The sequence below is a fragment of the Macrotis lagotis genome, chromosome 1 (genome assembly GCF_037893015.1).
Source record: "Macrotis lagotis isolate mMagLag1 chromosome 1, bilby.v1.9.chrom.fasta, whole genome shotgun sequence".
Lineage (NCBI taxonomy): Eukaryota > Metazoa > Chordata > Mammalia > Peramelemorphia > Peramelidae > Macrotis > Macrotis lagotis.
In genome coordinates, this window is record NC_133658.1 from 876,992,106 (window position 1) to 877,008,725 (window position 16,620).

Here is a 16,620-nt window from a genome sequence, read left to right on the forward strand (position 1 = left end):
TAGGCTTGTAGGGAAAAGTGTTAAAAACAAGAATGAATGATGAAGACTGTTTATTTGGTTGGGGGGGGTGGGGGGTGGAGAAGAATAGCTCCTTCCTTCCTGGGATGCTGAGACCCAGAGAGGTTAGGTAACCTGCCCAAGGTAACACAGGTGCTGAGCCCCAAATCTAGGACTCTTTCCAATAAACCATACTGCTTCTTGTCTTCCCAAGGAGTTAAGTGACTTACTAAGATACAGAGTTAGCAGAGGACTGAAATGAAAGTCTCCCGTTTGTTTACTTAACAGTATGTACAACATCCCAACCTCTGGCAGCCAGTTTCACTCTCTGTAAAATGAAGTACTAGAAAATCTTCAAGGTCTCTCCCAAATCTGACATCCTCTGTTCTAAGGGCCCTCCCAGAGCTGCATCCTGTATCCTAAGGACCCCCCCCCAACTCTGACATTCTATGGTCTAAGGGCCCCTCCCCCAGCTCTAACATCCTGTGTTCTAAGGGCCTCTCCACCTCTGATATCCTATGTTCAAAGGGCCTTCCTGGCTCTGACATTCTCTGCTCTAAGGCTCTTCTCACTTTCTGTGATCTCCCCCATTAAGCTCACTAAGCCCTTACTTTGCAACTAGCATCTAGTTGTTTATGTAATAATCACAATAGCTGACATTTGCATAGTACTTTACATATATCATCACAAGAACTCCCTTCTGTAGTAAATATTACCTTATTTTTACAGAGACTCAGACAAAAGGCTAGGAAGGGGCTGGAGAAGTCCCAGAGAAAAATCTGACTCTGGAGTCAGAGGACTTGAGTTCATATGCCCTTTTGATGTTAACTGCCCATGAGACCTTGGGCAAGTTAGATTTTTCATCTGTAAAGTGAGGGGGTTTGTACTCAATGGACAATTCACTCCTATCTCTGGACCTAGAGTCTGAGAATTCCAGACATAATAGATAACTGTGTTCACTGAAATACACTGCTTCTTCATGTCATCTCTCCTTTTTACCCTGCCTCTATCTCTCTTCCTCCTCCTCCTCCTCCTCCTTCTTCTTTTTCCTCTCTCCTTCCTTTTTGTCCCCCCCCCCCCCCGCCTTTCTTTCCCTTCCAGATTTTCTCCTCTATTATACTCTTGTACACAGAGCAGGCACTCTAAAAGGCCAACTAAGTAGAGACATGGGCCTTCAAGTATAGGTTGGGGTTAAGGGGTCAGCTTGGCAGAAAAGTATTCACACTTAGAGTGGATAGGATAAGACCTATACATTTAGCAACTGATAAGGAAGAGATTAAAAAAAGGAGCTTTAGGGTCAAGAATTTTTATCATTGTCCCCCTGGATACTTGGGTTAGGCCATCTTAGCTCATTAATTAATAGAAATATTGCTACAAAAGTCAATTTACCCTACTAGTATGACTTGGTGGAAATAGTCCTGCCAGTACCATCACTACAATAATTACTACCAAGTGACTACCAATAGTTAATTAGATTTCTACAGTTCTTAATGTGAACAAAAGCACAGAAGAACCCTGGGAGGTGAATAATGAGGACTTTCCCCCATCTAACACATGAAGTCAACTGAGAAGTGAAATGACTCGAGCTAGACCACACAACAGAGAGCCACCAATCCAGGTTGATCCAGGTTGTCCCACCTCTCCCATCTAAACCTAGTCTCCTTTCTCCACACCACCCCCCCCCCCAGCAAACTCCCACATTCCCACATAGATGGTCTAGTTAGAAATGTGACTCCTGGTGCTCCTTGATGAACTAATAAAAATCTAGTTTGAGGACTAGTAGTAATAAAAAATTTATATTTTTATAGAACATGAAGACTTCTTTCTAAAGACTTCCCTTTGAATCACCCCAGAAGGTTTGGGACCAGGACCAGACTTTGGGTAGCCCCCTGTTGATCCCACCAAAGAAGAGACATCCCATGGAGGCCAACCTAAAATAGCTTCAAAAGAGAATGTTTGTAGAGAAGGAAAATTTCTGAAAGTAGAATCAACAAACATTTATTAAGCTCCTACTAAGAGCCAGCCACTTGAGTTACTAAGAAGGGTAAAACAGAAAAAAATAAATCAGTCCTTGCCCTCAGGGAGCTCACATTCTTCTGGGAGGGGAGAAGATTGCTTGCAAGCAAAATATGTACATATCAATTAGAGATAACTGAGGGAAGGCACCAACTTTGAGTTGAAGGTGAGATTTCAGCTAAGTCTAAAACCAATGGAAACAAACCTTATAACTCCACCTACCCACTCCAAAAATACAGACACACTCACCATTTTGGGGAGGTCTTCTTTGAAGTGAGCTGACCCAACACCCTTTCTGAGATGTACTCCTCAGGCCCAGAATTTAGGGTTGAAAGAGTCACTCCAGCCAACCAGAGTCCAAGTCATATTGCCTGGGTTCTTTGGACAGAGCATGTGATACTGGGGAACTCATTCCAAGAAGGGAAAGTCCACTTTATTTAAAACCAAAAGCAAAATGAAAAACAGCCAGCCCACACTGAACTAATTCCACACCAGCTCTGGCTGGAAGTCCCCTAGAAACAGAGACTTTCTTTGAGAGAGAGGGGAAGGCTCTGCCTGGGGTTGGGATTCCTGGGGCAGGAAGGTCACTGGCAGAGGTCTTTACAGAGACACAAATAGCAAACTGGAAGCAAATGAATAAAGGATACTCTGTGGGACCAAAGACATTTCCACCAGGCTGCCTTCCAAGATCAGAAGGACTACAGAGGGGTTTCTTAATGTGCTTCTCCAGTCTTTAGGTGAATCAGGAGACAGAGCACAGGATCTGTGTTCAAGTTTGACTTCAGACACTTGACAGAGCTGGAGCAAGTCACTTAACCCCATTTGCCTCCCACAGACAATTTAGTGTCTCCTTATACCTAAGCCTGGCTTTCAAGGCTCTCCCTTCCAGCCTGTCTTTCTCTAGCCAAACTTTGCAGTGAAGGTCAAGGTCCTCTCCTGCTTTTTGTTTGTTCAGTTCCTTCTCATCCTTGAAAGCCTAATCCAAGAGTCAACTCCCTTATTAAACCTCCCCTCTTTGGGGATGAATGTTGTCCCTGGGATCTCACTTTGGTCTGGCCATCTCTGATGGCTTTATTTTGTAATTAGTAGCAGAGTTATGTAGATTTGCATCAACCCTACTCCCATCCTTACTAGGGACTTAGGACAGACATTTGGACTGGAGTCACTTACTACAATTATGCCTTAATGGATGAATATTCAGAGGTGGAACCAGATTGGGGGGGGGGGGTAGGGGAGAAGGGGTAATAGTGTGAGTGCTCAAAAGCATCACAAAAGAGATTTAGAACTACAGGCTCCCCTTCCCCCATCCAATTCCTTAAATTCCAGGATGTAACATAGCTTATCAATGTCACATCTGTTGTATATTTTGCATTTGCAATGTTGTGTGTCCTTCCTCCTTCTGCCCCCACTCCCCTCCCCATAAGAATATGAACTTCTTGAAGACCAAGACCATGGTTTTTTTTTGCCTTTCTTTGTATCTCCAGCACTTAGTACAGTGGTGCATATTGAGACAGTGAGTCTTTTTTCTTTTCTTTTCTTTTTCTTTTTGCAAGGCAATGGGGTTAAGTGACTTGCCCAAGGTCATACAACTAAATAAGTATTAAGTGTCTGAAGAGAGATTTGAATTCAGGTTCTCCTGACTTGAGAACCAGGGGTCTCTCCACTGCACCACCACCACCTAGCTGCCCCTCACAGTGAATCTTAATAAAGTACCATTGACTAATCAACAGAGACAGGGTTTGAACTCAGGTCTTCTGCCTCCAAATTTAGGGCTCTTTCCTTTAAAATCTGTCCAGGTGGTGAGCAGGCACTGTTACCGAAGGGGAGGCAAAGTTGGTAGAACACCTGGACTTGGAACAGCACAGGGGCTCCCCAGTTTTACAACATGGAACAAACTCACAGGACACATGGGCTTTGATATAACAATAATAAAATAATAATAATCATCATCACAGTCATAATCACTGATATTTGAATAGCACTTTAAGTATTTTGTCAAAACCATCCTTTGGAATATGACTTCATTCTTTAGGGAGTTTATAGAGACCCCCATAGAGGGTTAAGAAGGGGCAGGGCTGGGAGACTGAGCCCTCCAGGGGTCAAGTGTCCCAGCTCTGTCCAGATTGTCCATGATTCATGCCAGTGTTCAACTGCACAATCCTTCCTTTGAAAAGCACTCTGGAAACAGCCTTAATTTGTCAGACCAAGCTGTTATCAGGCTTTGGATAGACCACTTTCCCTATCGAAGGGAAGGGGAAAAACCCCAACAGTCCTTTAGAAAAAAAACAATGTCTTGTTCACACTGGACCAATCATGTAGCAGGGAAACAGGGGTCCTATCAATGAGGCTGAAGGGTGACAGATGAACAGCTCCAAAGATGGCCCTGGAATCCCAGAAGTGAGCAGTGCACTGGATTAAGTCTTTGTGGAGGAAGGATTGATGGAAAGACAAAGACAGAGATGGTTTATAATGAGAAGCTTCCTAAGGGCAGGAACTTTCCCCCATTTTGTGCCTTTGTATCACCAGGCTGGCCACCATGTCTTCCATAAAGAATTATAGATTTCAACCTAGAAGAGGTCTCTGAGGCCATCAAATCTAGTTCCTAATTCTATAGAGAAAAGGAAGGCCAAGGAAGATGAGTTGTTTTCTCCAAGGACACACAGGTAATAAATGTAAGTGAACTGAATTTAATTATTCTGAATTAAGTGCAATCAATTTTGAATTACTCTGAAGTAAGCCATAGGTATTTTGACATTCATTATTATTATTTTTGACTCTCCAACTAATACATCTAGGCTCTAAACTTGTTTTGTCCATCATCTAGGGCATTTAAAGTATCAGCACTAGGGACTCATGGCAAAGCTCAATATAACCTGGACCCCCACCAGTCAGTTAGTCAATAAACTTTTATTCAGATCTACTAAATCTAGGCTCAGTACTAACCTCCAGGGGATACAAAGAAAGGCAAAAACACTATTCCTGCCCTCAAGGAATTTACAATCTGTAAGGAAAAACAATACTCTTAAGGAAGCTGGAAAGGAATAAGGGGTTAGGTGTGGTGGAGGATTTGGAGCTCTCTCTTGGGATGGGAGGAGTAGTGATGAGGTGGAGTTCCAAGGCTAAAGGGATCTGGCCTGATGATAAGGTTTTCCCAATAAGGAGCTTCCTGGGATCTTGGTGAAGGAGAGAAAAGTTATCCATCCACCTAACTTTTAGTGAAGGAATCAACCTAAGTACTGGACCTCAGACAGCTAGCTCTGAATGATGACCTGTTTCTCTAGAAGCTCTCAGAATAGTGTTAGGATGGAAAGAGTGGAGAAAACCCTAGGAGGAAGCAGAAGGGGAATCATGAACTCTACCCTCAGCTCCTGAGGTCTTTCCTCTAGGACCTCCTTCACAATGACTTGTGGGGTAGCAGGGGGATATTGGCTCTCTACCTCAATGTCTCTGTGTTCAGGGTGGTCTTGCCTACCTGCAGTTACCTGTGTAGAGCTCAAGGTCTTCTGATTTTCCTGGTTCCCTCTCACTAGCAAGTTTCTCTTCTCTGTCTAGCTATATCCAGCAAAACCAAGGGGTTTCCCCAGGGGAAAGCACACTATTGCTCAGACTACCCAGGCATGATAGCACAGTAAGCCAGGGGTTTTCAGGATCACAAGATCAAGGGCGATGCTTATTTGTACCAGAGAAGTGAAAGGCTTATCCAAAGTAACACACAAAAAAGCAAAACTGGAACCCAGGCCTCTAACTCCCAGATTCTTTCATCCATGTCCTTAATAAATCATCTTTTCTTTCCCTCCCTACTTTCCTTCATTTCAGTCTTTCTTTCATCTTCTATTCCTTCGCTACTTCCCTCCTTTCCTCTATCCTCCTTTTACCATCCTTTCTCCGTTCCTTCTTTCTTTTCTTTCTTCCTTCCCTTCCTTCTGCCTTTCTCCATTCTTTCCTTCCTTCCTTTTTCTCCTTCATTCTTTACTTCTTTTTTTCTTTCTTCCTTCCATAATTGATTGAAGCTATCAAGCCCTCATAGAGAAAATATCCCTCCTTCCAGGGTGGGAGGGAGGAGAGGGAGGCATAGAACAACAGAAAATGTGCTGCATGGGGTGGCTGGGTGGCTCAGTGGATAGAGCACCTTCCCTGGAGTCAGGAGTACCTGGGTTCAAATCTGGTCATCTGGTCTCAGACACTTAATAATAACCTAGCTGTGTGGCCTTGGGCAAGCCACTTAACTCCATTTGCCTTGCAAAGACCTAAAAAAAAAAAAAGAAATTAATTCATGATCCTCCTCTTGCCTAGAGTAAGCAATACCCTGGAGACAGAGAAGGCCCCTTCCCTAGGAGGGACTTTAGAAAGAACTTTGTCCAGATCCTTCATTTTACAGATGAGGAAGCTGAGGGCCAGAGAGATGAAGGGATTTGTCCATAGGCCACACAGTAAAGTGGCAGAGCTGGCCCTTCATCTTCAAATGCAGAGTTCTTCCATTAGATTGTGAGTCCTCAAAGGCAGAGCTTGTCTTTTTGCCTCTTTTCTATTCCAGAGCTTAGCACATGGTAGGTGCTTCACAAATTCTTCTTGATGATTCCTTGATCTCATGCAAGAGACATAAGTTGGGGAGAAGGGCGAGTTCCCACGCTTTTCCAATATCTCTGGCATTCCTGCAGTGGGCATCTCCCTGAGGCTTAGAGTAGCTTCTGCGACAGTAGGTGAAGAAGGGAAGCTGAGGTTGTCAAGGACATAGGAAAGATCCCAGGGCAAGAGTCATCAGAAATACTCATTTCTCAGAGGCTGGGGCCAGGTGGCCAGGTAGGGCCTTCAGCAACAGCTGGCCGCACTGCGTTTGACGTGACATGGTTTGCAGAAGAGGTGGTCATTCAATGGGTAACAGCCTTGATCTGTGGGCTCAACAGACAGTGGGACCCTGCAATCCTGAAAAAGAGAAGGATTCCAGCTAAGATACCAGCCATTCCTGGGAAAACCTTCTAAGAACAACTGCATTAGCATTAATGGAGCTATGGACTCCATGCTAGATTCTGGGCTAGATGGTGGGAAAAAGACAGGGGCTGCCCTCAAGGAGAATCTACTAGATAATAACAGGTCAGCTTCCAGCATTGCACTATGGTTTATAGAGAGTTTTCTTCATAACAGTTGGGTGCAATTTAGCAGACAAGGCCATTCGAGCTCGGAGATGGGGAGTGACTTGCTCAACTAGTGCTTATCAAAAGTAGGATTTGTACCCAAGCCTCCAAAATCTTTCTAGTACTCCTCCCTATTTCCTATTTGTCACTAACATTTATTAGCTATGAGACCTTGGGCAAACTATTGTACTTCCCCTGGATCATAGTTTCCCCTTTAGTAAAAGAAGGAGATTAAACCTGATTATCTCCAAGGTTCATTCTATAAACATTCCTTCTTCAATCTCAACTTACTATGTATGCAACCAGTGATATTCTGGGGGGGGGGGGAGTTCCTGGGACATATTTTTAAGTTTAATCTGTTATTAACATTTTCTATATCACTTTCTAAAGTATAGAAAATAAAAAACAACACCAAGTCCTGATTTCTAATATTTCCTGATTGAACATAAAGCTTTCATTAATTAGCACAAGTTAGTTTTGTGTGCAAATCACCATGGCTTTCTGAGCCTGTTTCCATATCTGTAAAATAGAATACTAATATCACACCATTAACCTTATAGAATCAAGTAGAAAAGGAAGGGGTCTTAGAGGTCATCTGATTTAACCTCTTATTTTACTGAGGAATAAGGTAGAGCCCAGGAAACTTCATCCAAGGTCACACAGGGAAGTAAGAAATGGTCTCCATAAATTGTTGTAGTTGGGGAAAACCCATTCATAGGATTTAAAGCTGATTGGGACTTTAGAGACCATCTAATCCAACCCCCTCATTTTAGGTAAGAACACTATAGGATGTCAATTGGGTAAGGTGCTCCTACCAGAGACAATTATTAAATTTTCAGTGTGAATATTTACACCTAATGGGCAAATGCTGCCAATCAGGGCTTGATTTATTATTATTTGTTTACATTATTAAAGATTTTATTTGAGTTTTACAATTTTTCTCCCAATCTTACTTCCCTCCCCCCACCCCCCACAGAAAGCAATGTCAGTCTTTACTTTGTTTCTGTGTTGTACATTGATCCAAATTGAGTGTGAAGAGAGAGAAATCATACTTCATTTATTATTTTGTTGAGTATATGGATTTAAGTAAGTGATTGGGGAAAAATATTAATACTGGAGCTTATAGTGTGCTGCCAAGAGCCCATTGATAAGAATAATTTACCAGCATACCACCATAAGGTCACACAGGTAAATCAGTGGCAGAGGAACCCAGGTCCTCAGACACCAAATCCCTTGTAACTTCCTATCATCCTGATGCAACTCTAAAGAGCTTTACAAAGGGGGGTCACTTTTATAGCTATGAAGGAATAGAATGGTCCAGTCCTGATTGGATAGAGCACCCTCTTGTGTTCCTACAGAAAAATATCACTTTGGCTCTTGAACAAAGATAAGACTACAACTTTGAATCACGATGAAATCAATCTAACAAGGACTTATTTGCTGGGGTGGGTTTTTTTGATATTTCATTTTTATTTTTCCAACTACATGTCATGAAAGCATTTCAACATTCATCCACCTGCATATTCATAAGTTACCAGATTTTTCCACTACCTTCCCTCTCCAACCCACCATCCCCCTGTGGTCAATAGTCTGGTAAAAACTGTGCATGTATACCCATGTTCAACATGCCTACATAGTAGTCATTTCTAACAAACATTTATTTTTTGATATTTTTTTTTGCAAGGTAATAGGGTTAAGGTCATACTACTAAGTAATTACGAAGTGTCTGAGGCTACATGTGAACTCATGTTCTCCTGACTCTGGGACTTGTGCTCTATCCACTGCACCATCTAGCTACCTTACAAGGAGCATTTATTTAAATGCTATTTAAATTTAAATCTTTTAAATGCCAGTCACTGTACTAGTTCCTGGGGACACAAAGACAAAAAAATAAAATTATCCCTAGTCTCCAACAACTTACTTTTTTTTTGAATTTATAATCTATTTGTGTTCACATGGCAAGGATTATAGAATCTTGGGAGTTCAAAGGAACATCTAAAACCATCTCTTTCAACATGTAATAGAAATGTGAATCCCATTGTTTCTAATTCTGCTCTCTTAAGTCATACATCATTTCCCACACAAGTGAACTCTAAAATTGTCCAAGTGAATCCATTCAGACTTAATTGTGGTACAGTAGAAAGAACAAAAAACTTGGAGTCAGAAGACTATAGTTCAAAGCCTAGCTTTGCCAAAGCCATTTTGGCTCCTGAGGCAAATACAATGTACCCTCAAATCAATTTTAGAACCCAAGTCCAAATTTCTTCAACCATGGGCAGAGCTCCTTTACACCTTATCTTAGTCACAGTTCTGAGATAGTCTTCTAGATAAGTCTCTCCCTTATTTGCAAAATGAGTCATCTCTGAAGTACCTTAGTGATCTCTGAAGTACCTTAGTGCCCTTAGTAATAGGGATGTCTTATAAAGCAGTATATTTTACTTTTAACCTAGTTTTTATTTTGAGCTTTTTTTTTTTAAGGTTTTTTTGCCCAAGGCCACACAGCTAGGTAATTATTAAGTGTTTGAGACCGGATTTGAACCCAGGTACTCCTGACTCCAGGGCCGTGCTTTATCCACTGCACCACCTAGCCGCCCTTTAACCTAGTTTTTAAGACGTCCTTCCTTCTGTTTTCCTCCTACATAACTTATTTCAATCATACTCTTACCTGTAAGTGCTCTGTCCAAAGGAAAGCAAAATTGATCACTGAAACCAGGCAAGATTTCTTGGAGTTTACTGGCCCCAAGTCAATCAATCTGGTTCTGTTTGGCCAACAATAGGTTCCAGGCTAAGGCCCACTTAGTCTTTGTTTGGGTCCAAATTGGCTAAAGGGTGAACTTAAATGACAATTTGTTTTGGATCGGAAATCCTGAGGGTCTTCCCCTCCCAGATTGAATTTTTTTTTTAGACTTGGTAAAAGAGGACATTCTTTGCTTTTATTTCTTAACTGACTTTGATCACTGAATGGATATTGCCTCAGTCAAAATAAGATCTGTGAAAGACCCTAACTTAAAAAGGTCAAGGTCTGCCACAGCATCCAGGGCCATCCTGATCCATTTTGACCATTGGACCCAGATAGCTCTGAGGTAGAAAGTGAGGCTGGTGACTTTGCACAACTCTCACTTAAATCCAAATTCTCTTGCATGGCATGACATCATATCCCTGATGTCATCGTCCTTTTCAGCAATGAAGGACAAACCACAATAGCAATAACTGAGGAATAAACCCAGAGTCACAGAATTACTCTGATTGTGTGAATTTTAAAAAGAGAGAAATTCCTCAACCACACAGACTTGTTTTCCTCAACCCAACCCCAGGACAGCATCCAGGCCTACATCTATGCAGATATAGGCCACGGATCAGAGAGGTCCTAAACAAAAATGTTGAACTGTTCCTGCTAGAAGAGAGAGAATCCAAATCACAAGAATGTTACTTACCCATTGTCTGTATTATTCTATATTTCTAATAAAAAAATTGTTTTCTCCAACTAAGAGTTATAAATCTGAATGTTGTCTCGGTGTATTAAAATGTCAATCTGCCATGTCAAATCCTGTTTCCTACACCTGAATGTTGACTTGGCCTGTGTCAATACCACCTGATCAGTTTTGTAATAACACCAATAAATTCCTTTACCTGGGTCAACAAATCACAAGATAAGAGATCTTAGATGAGGAGAGATGTTTGTAAACATTCCCTCTCCAGTCTAAATGGGATTCTTATCAATAGGAATATGAAGCAAATATTATAGTTTATGAGAGGATCAAATTGTAGAACTATGTCATCTTTATGAAATCTCATTGATTGTCTGACTCAGTTTTATAATTCTTTGTCCTTTCTTTATAAAATACCCCTAAAAGTTTGTATCAGGAATGATATCTTTAATGATACTATCCACCTAAGATCCTAGAAAATAAAACTTCATGAATGAAACTAACTTTTTTTGTTATTTCATTTTTAACCAAAGAAAATTATGGTTATCACCATCCATGACTGTTCCAGTTCATAGTATGATCTAATATGAACTGGATAATCTTAATATTAGCTTCTCTAGAGACAGCATTCACACCTAGTTGGGGTTAACCATTTCACAAGGTTAGAGAAGGCTGATGAAGGGTAGAGAAGGTAGGATGTGAAGCTATATATACCCACTGCTGGAGAATCCACTTATTTCAATAAGCATTGATTCCATGCCTTTTAGCTCTAATCACCTGGTAGACAATGACAAGAACAAAATAATCCTTGTCCGCAAGGAACTTACATTCTTACTGGGGATTTAGTCTTGCTCCAGTAAAATATTACCCCCCCCCCCAATCTCAACCTTTTGCTCCTGTTGTTTCCTATGCCTGCAACACTCCTTTTCCCTCTTAGTTTGATGGATTACTAACCTTTAACGGTCAAATCAAAGCTTTCTTTCTTCTGGAAGCCTTCCCTAATTTCTTTCTCCTGTACCAATATTGTCCCTCAGGTCTTCACAAGATATTTTAAAAAACACATATTCTAATATAGATTATATATATATATATATATATATATATATATATATATATATATATATATATATATGGATTCATTTTTGAGTCTTGGGTTCATGACTCTGTTTTGGGATTTTCTTGTCAATGATAATGGAGTGTTCTATCATTTCCTTTTTTTCAGTTGAGGAGACTGAGGTGAAGAGGATTAAGTGACTTGCCCAGGGTCACACAGCTAGTAGGAGTCTGAGGCCAGATTTGAACTCATAAGAATGAGTCTTTTTGGTTCCAAACCCAGTGCTCTACCCACTGCTCCATTTAGCTGCTGAATAGATATAGATAGATTGATAGATATTTATACACATATGTTACTATTTTGCGTGCATACAACACACAAATCATAATACATGTATTAACACAATACATGTATACATATGCATACTAATATTGATCAAATGAGAGCACATAACACCAGACTAGCTGCTTAGTAAAGGTTCTTGAATAGAATTACAAGAATCTCTGCTTACTAGATTGGGAACCCAAGGAGAACACAGGTGCTGGAGTAGAAAGAATGGTAACTATGGAGTCACAGGACCTGGGTTCAAATTCTGATTTCCCCTGCCAAGGTGAACCCATTTTCCCTTTCTGGACCCCAGGGTTCCTTCAAATGTAAAAGGAGCCTTTTTGGATACTAAGGTCCTTTCAGACTTTAAATACACAATTCTAAGATAGAACCCAAACTTCCTACTTTCCAGGGGAACCCAGAATGAATAATGAATGGAGGAATGGTAAACCTCAATGTCCTCCCCTGCAGGTTTCTGGGCTCTCACACCTACCTCACACCTGTAGCAATTTTCGTGGAAATTCCTTCCCATGCATTCGATTTTGAATGCATCCTTTCCATCTTTGGGAATGATTGGATTCTCACAAATGCTGCACATGGGAGCAAATTTGCTGTTGGAAGAAAGGAAAGGAATTAGATGATGACAATAACAATTTGCATTTGGAATTCATAGACCAGTTACAGATTACGGATAACATCCTGCCCACATGTAGTGGTCCCGTGGATGCTTGGAGAAATCCAACCATTGACATCTCTGTATTGACATCTCTGTTTTCCTTTGCTGGAACAGGAAGACCTGTATAATTAGCTTTAGCTGCTACTTCTCAGCATTTCTCTGGGTTTAAGGAAGAAGAGGAGAAATATTACATGTTCTAATGTCACAGGGAAATTGGTACAAAGAAAACCAGGAGTAGACCATGTGGGCAACTGCCTGGGCTCAATACAAACTAGTAAGGCACCAAGGGGTGATTTTTTTCCTTTTGTAAACATTATCTTTTTGTGTGTGTGCGCGTGTGTGTGTTTTTTAGTGAGGCAATAAGGTTAAGTGACTTGCCCAAGGTCACATAGCTAGTAAGTATCAAATATCTGAGACTGGATTAGAATTCAGATTCTTATGACTTCAGGGATTCAGTTGCCCCCTAACACTATCATTTTTAAATGAATAATAATAATTTTCATTTTTAAAATTCCAAATTAAACTCCCCCAAATGATTATTTTCGTTAAAAACAATACACGGTAAAGAGGATTGCATATGAAACTGAATTTCTATTCTATACTGCTTTCTTTTTCTTAGGTTTTTTTTTGGCAAGGCAATGGGGTCAAGTGACTTGCTCAAGGTCATAAAGCTGGGTAATTATTATGTATCTGAGGTCGAATTTGAACTCAGGTCCTCCTGACTCCAGGGCCGGTGATCTATCCACTGCGCCACCTAGCCGCCTTATACTGCTTTCTTTAGAGGGGAAAAAAGGAAAAAAATAAATTCTATATCTTACTTTTAAAAGGATCTGACTTATTTTTTGCTTCCATCTGTATTTTTTAATAGTTTGCATTTATATAGTGATTTAAGGTTTACAGAGCATTTTACAAGAAATCCTGGGAGGTGCTCTTATGAGCTCTATTTAACAGGTGAGAGGATAAATCCAAGAGAAAGTATCCCAAGCCAGATTTGGATTCTGCTGTATCACCAGGTCCAATGTTCAATCAATCTACTGCGCCCTCTAGTGGCCCGATAAAATAGTCTTTTCTTCATGACAGTATTGCAAGCCCCCTTCATCCTGGCCAAGATCACAACATGCCCTCCCCCTCCACCTTAAAACAGAGGTATGAGATCAACAGAGGAAAATATTAAATGTAATTTTTAAACCTGCATATATTTTAAATGCCAGAAAATACTATTTTCCAGGAGACAAAGAGATGACCTTTGTGCCTATGGGGAAATTCCTTCCCTCTAATGAGCCATATTATGTTGACTCCTCATTCAACAATTGGTCCATAAATATTTGTTAAAAATCTACTTTATATGGGGCGGCTAGGTGGCGCAGTGAATAGAGCACCGGCCCTGGAGTCAGGAGGACCTGTGTTCAAATCCGACCTCAGACACTTGATAATTACCCAGCGGTGTGGCCTTGGGCAAGCCACTTAACCCCATTGCCTTAAAAAATCTAAAAAAAAAAAAAATCTACTTTATACCAGCCACAATACAAAAAGATACAAAGGATACAAAAAGAGGTAAAAGATAGTCACTGCTCTCAAGGAACTCACCATTTAATGGGAGAGACAACAAACAAATATATACAAATAAGCTATATACAAGATAAACAGGAAATAATTTCGAGGGAAAGTCCTAGAATTCACTGTGTTATTGTTGTTGTTGAGCCTGTTAAACTCTCAATTTCTGTTTAGAGTCTTATTGTCAAAGATACTGGATTGGATTGCCATTTTCTTCTCCAGCTGATTTTATAGATGAGGAAACTGAGGCAAATAAGGTGAAGTGACTTGTCCAGGATCACACAGTAAGTATCTGAGACTGAATTGAACTCACCTAGAGGAGTCTTCCTAACTCCAGGCCTAGCACTCTGTCTACTTTACTGCCTAGAGTGAAGAGGCCTTGGGAATGCCTTTTGTAAAAAAAAATTTAAGGCAATGGGATTAAGTGACTTGCCCAAGGTCCCACAGCTGGCTAATTATCAAGTGTCTGAGGTCAAATTTGAACACAGGTCCTCCTGATTCCAGGGCCGGTGCTCTATCCACTGCGCCACCTAGCTGCCCTCATGGGAATGCCTTTCTGTAGAAGATGGGATTTTAGTTGGGATTTAAAGGAAGTCAGACTTACATGAAGTGAACAGAACCAGGAAAGCATTGTATACAGCAACAACAATATTGTAACAATGATCAACTGTGAAAGACTTAGCTAATATGATCAATACAACGTTACAAGAAAATTTCAAAAGAATCAAGATGAAAAATGCTAACCAATTTCAGAAGGAGAACTGATAAACTGTAAGTGCAAATTGAAGCATAGTATTTTTTTAACTTTATTTTTCTTGTTTTGTTTTCAATATGGTTAATATGGAAATATGTTTTGCATGATTTCACAAATACAAGTGATAATATAGCTAGAATTCTCAAGGGGGGGAAGAACTAGAGTGAGAAAATTTGGAATTCAAAACAGTCAGGAGTCCAGTGAAACTAGGTTAAACAGTATGTATGGTGTAATAAGGTGCAAGAAGACTGGAAAGGTAGGAGGAGGCTAGGTTATAAAGGGTTTTGAATGCCAAATTGAATTTTGTATTTGCTCCCAGAGCTGATAGGGAGTCAATGGACTTTACTGAGTAGGAAGTAACAAGATTGAACCTATACTTCAGGAAAATCACTTCAGAGTCTGCAGGATGGACTGGAGTGGGGAAGAGACATTTGAATAGTGTTTTTTCCAATTATAGTATGTAAAACAATTTTTTTTGGAGTTCCAAATTCCCTCCCTACCTCCATTTCCTCCTCCCGGAGAGGGCAAGCAATGTTAATAAATTATATATGTGCAGTCATGCAAAACATCTTTCCATGTAAGTCATGTTGTGAAAGAAAATATAGACTAAGGAAAAAATCCCACTAAAAAATGGATAGTATGTTTCCATCTGCATTCAGACTCCAGTATTCAAGTAGATAACTTTTTCTAGGTTTGTTTGTTTGTTTGTTTGTTTTTTTAGTTTTTGCAAGGCAAATGGGGTTAAGTGGCTTGCCCAAAGCCACACAGCTAGGTAATTATTAAGTGTCTGAGGTTGAATTTGAACTCAGGTCCCATGCTCTATCTACTGCGCCACCTAGCTGCCCCTGGATAACATTTTTATCATCAGTCCTTTGAAATTGTTTGGAATCTATGCATTGCTGAGAGCAGTTAAATCTTTCCATTCATAGTTGATCATCATACAATACTGCTCTTAGAGGATACAATGATCTCCTGGTTCTGTTCATCTCTCTTTGCATCAGTTCATGTATCAGTTTAAGTATTTCTAGGTTTTTCCCCCTGAAACTATACTGTTCATCATTTCTTGTAGTACAATAGTATTCCATTACAATCATATACCACAACTTGTTTGGCCATTCCCTGGTAAATGGGGAATTTCCAATTTCCCCTTCAATTTCCAATTCTTTGCTGCCACAAAAAGAGGTACTAAAATATTTTTGTACAAATAGCTTCTTTTTTTTTTTTAAAGATTTTTGCAAGGCAATGGGGTTAAGTGGCTTGCCCAAGGCCACACAGCTAGGTAATTATTAAGTGTCTGAGACAGGATTTGAACTCAGGTACTCCTGACTCCAGGGTCAGTGCTCTATCCACTGTACCACCTAGCCTTTTCCTTTTTAAAAAAAGCTCTTTGGGGTACATCCCTAGTAGTGATATTGCTTCCAAAGAATATGTACAATTTTATAGCCCTTGGGCATAATTCCATACTTCCCTAGTTTCATGCACTCCAGAATGGTTGAATTAGTCCACAACTCAACCAACAATGCATTAATGTTCCAATTTTCCCACATCCCCCCACTTTTATTATTTTCTTTTTCTGTCATATTAGTTAATCTGACAGGTATAAACTATCAAACTGCTTGCCTTCTCAGGAATGGAGGTATAGGACTTGGGACTCAAAACCTTTTGAATGGTAAAAATTGTTT

At 40.3% G+C, this 16,620-nt stretch overlaps 1 protein-coding gene across 4 annotated transcripts in view; it reads right to left on the reverse strand.

Annotated features, from left to right (window-relative positions):
- Window positions 1–1,979: 1,979 nt before the first annotated feature.
- The window catches only part of FBLIM1 (filamin binding LIM protein 1), a 43,022-nt gene continuing 28,381 nt past the window's right edge, over window positions 1,980–16,620 (reverse strand). For all 4 annotated transcript variants that reach the window (XM_074218361.1, XM_074218360.1, XM_074218359.1 and 1 more), the window contains exons 8-9: window positions 12,448–12,565; window positions 1,980–6,936 (exon numbers count right to left, since the gene is read on the reverse strand). In XM_074218361.1, coding sequence (XP_074074462.1) covers window positions 6,823–6,936; window positions 12,448–12,565 — 232 coding nt within the window. In that variant the 3' untranslated portion in view covers window positions 1,980–6,822. The remainder of the gene's footprint in view (window positions 6,937–12,447; window positions 12,566–16,620) is intronic.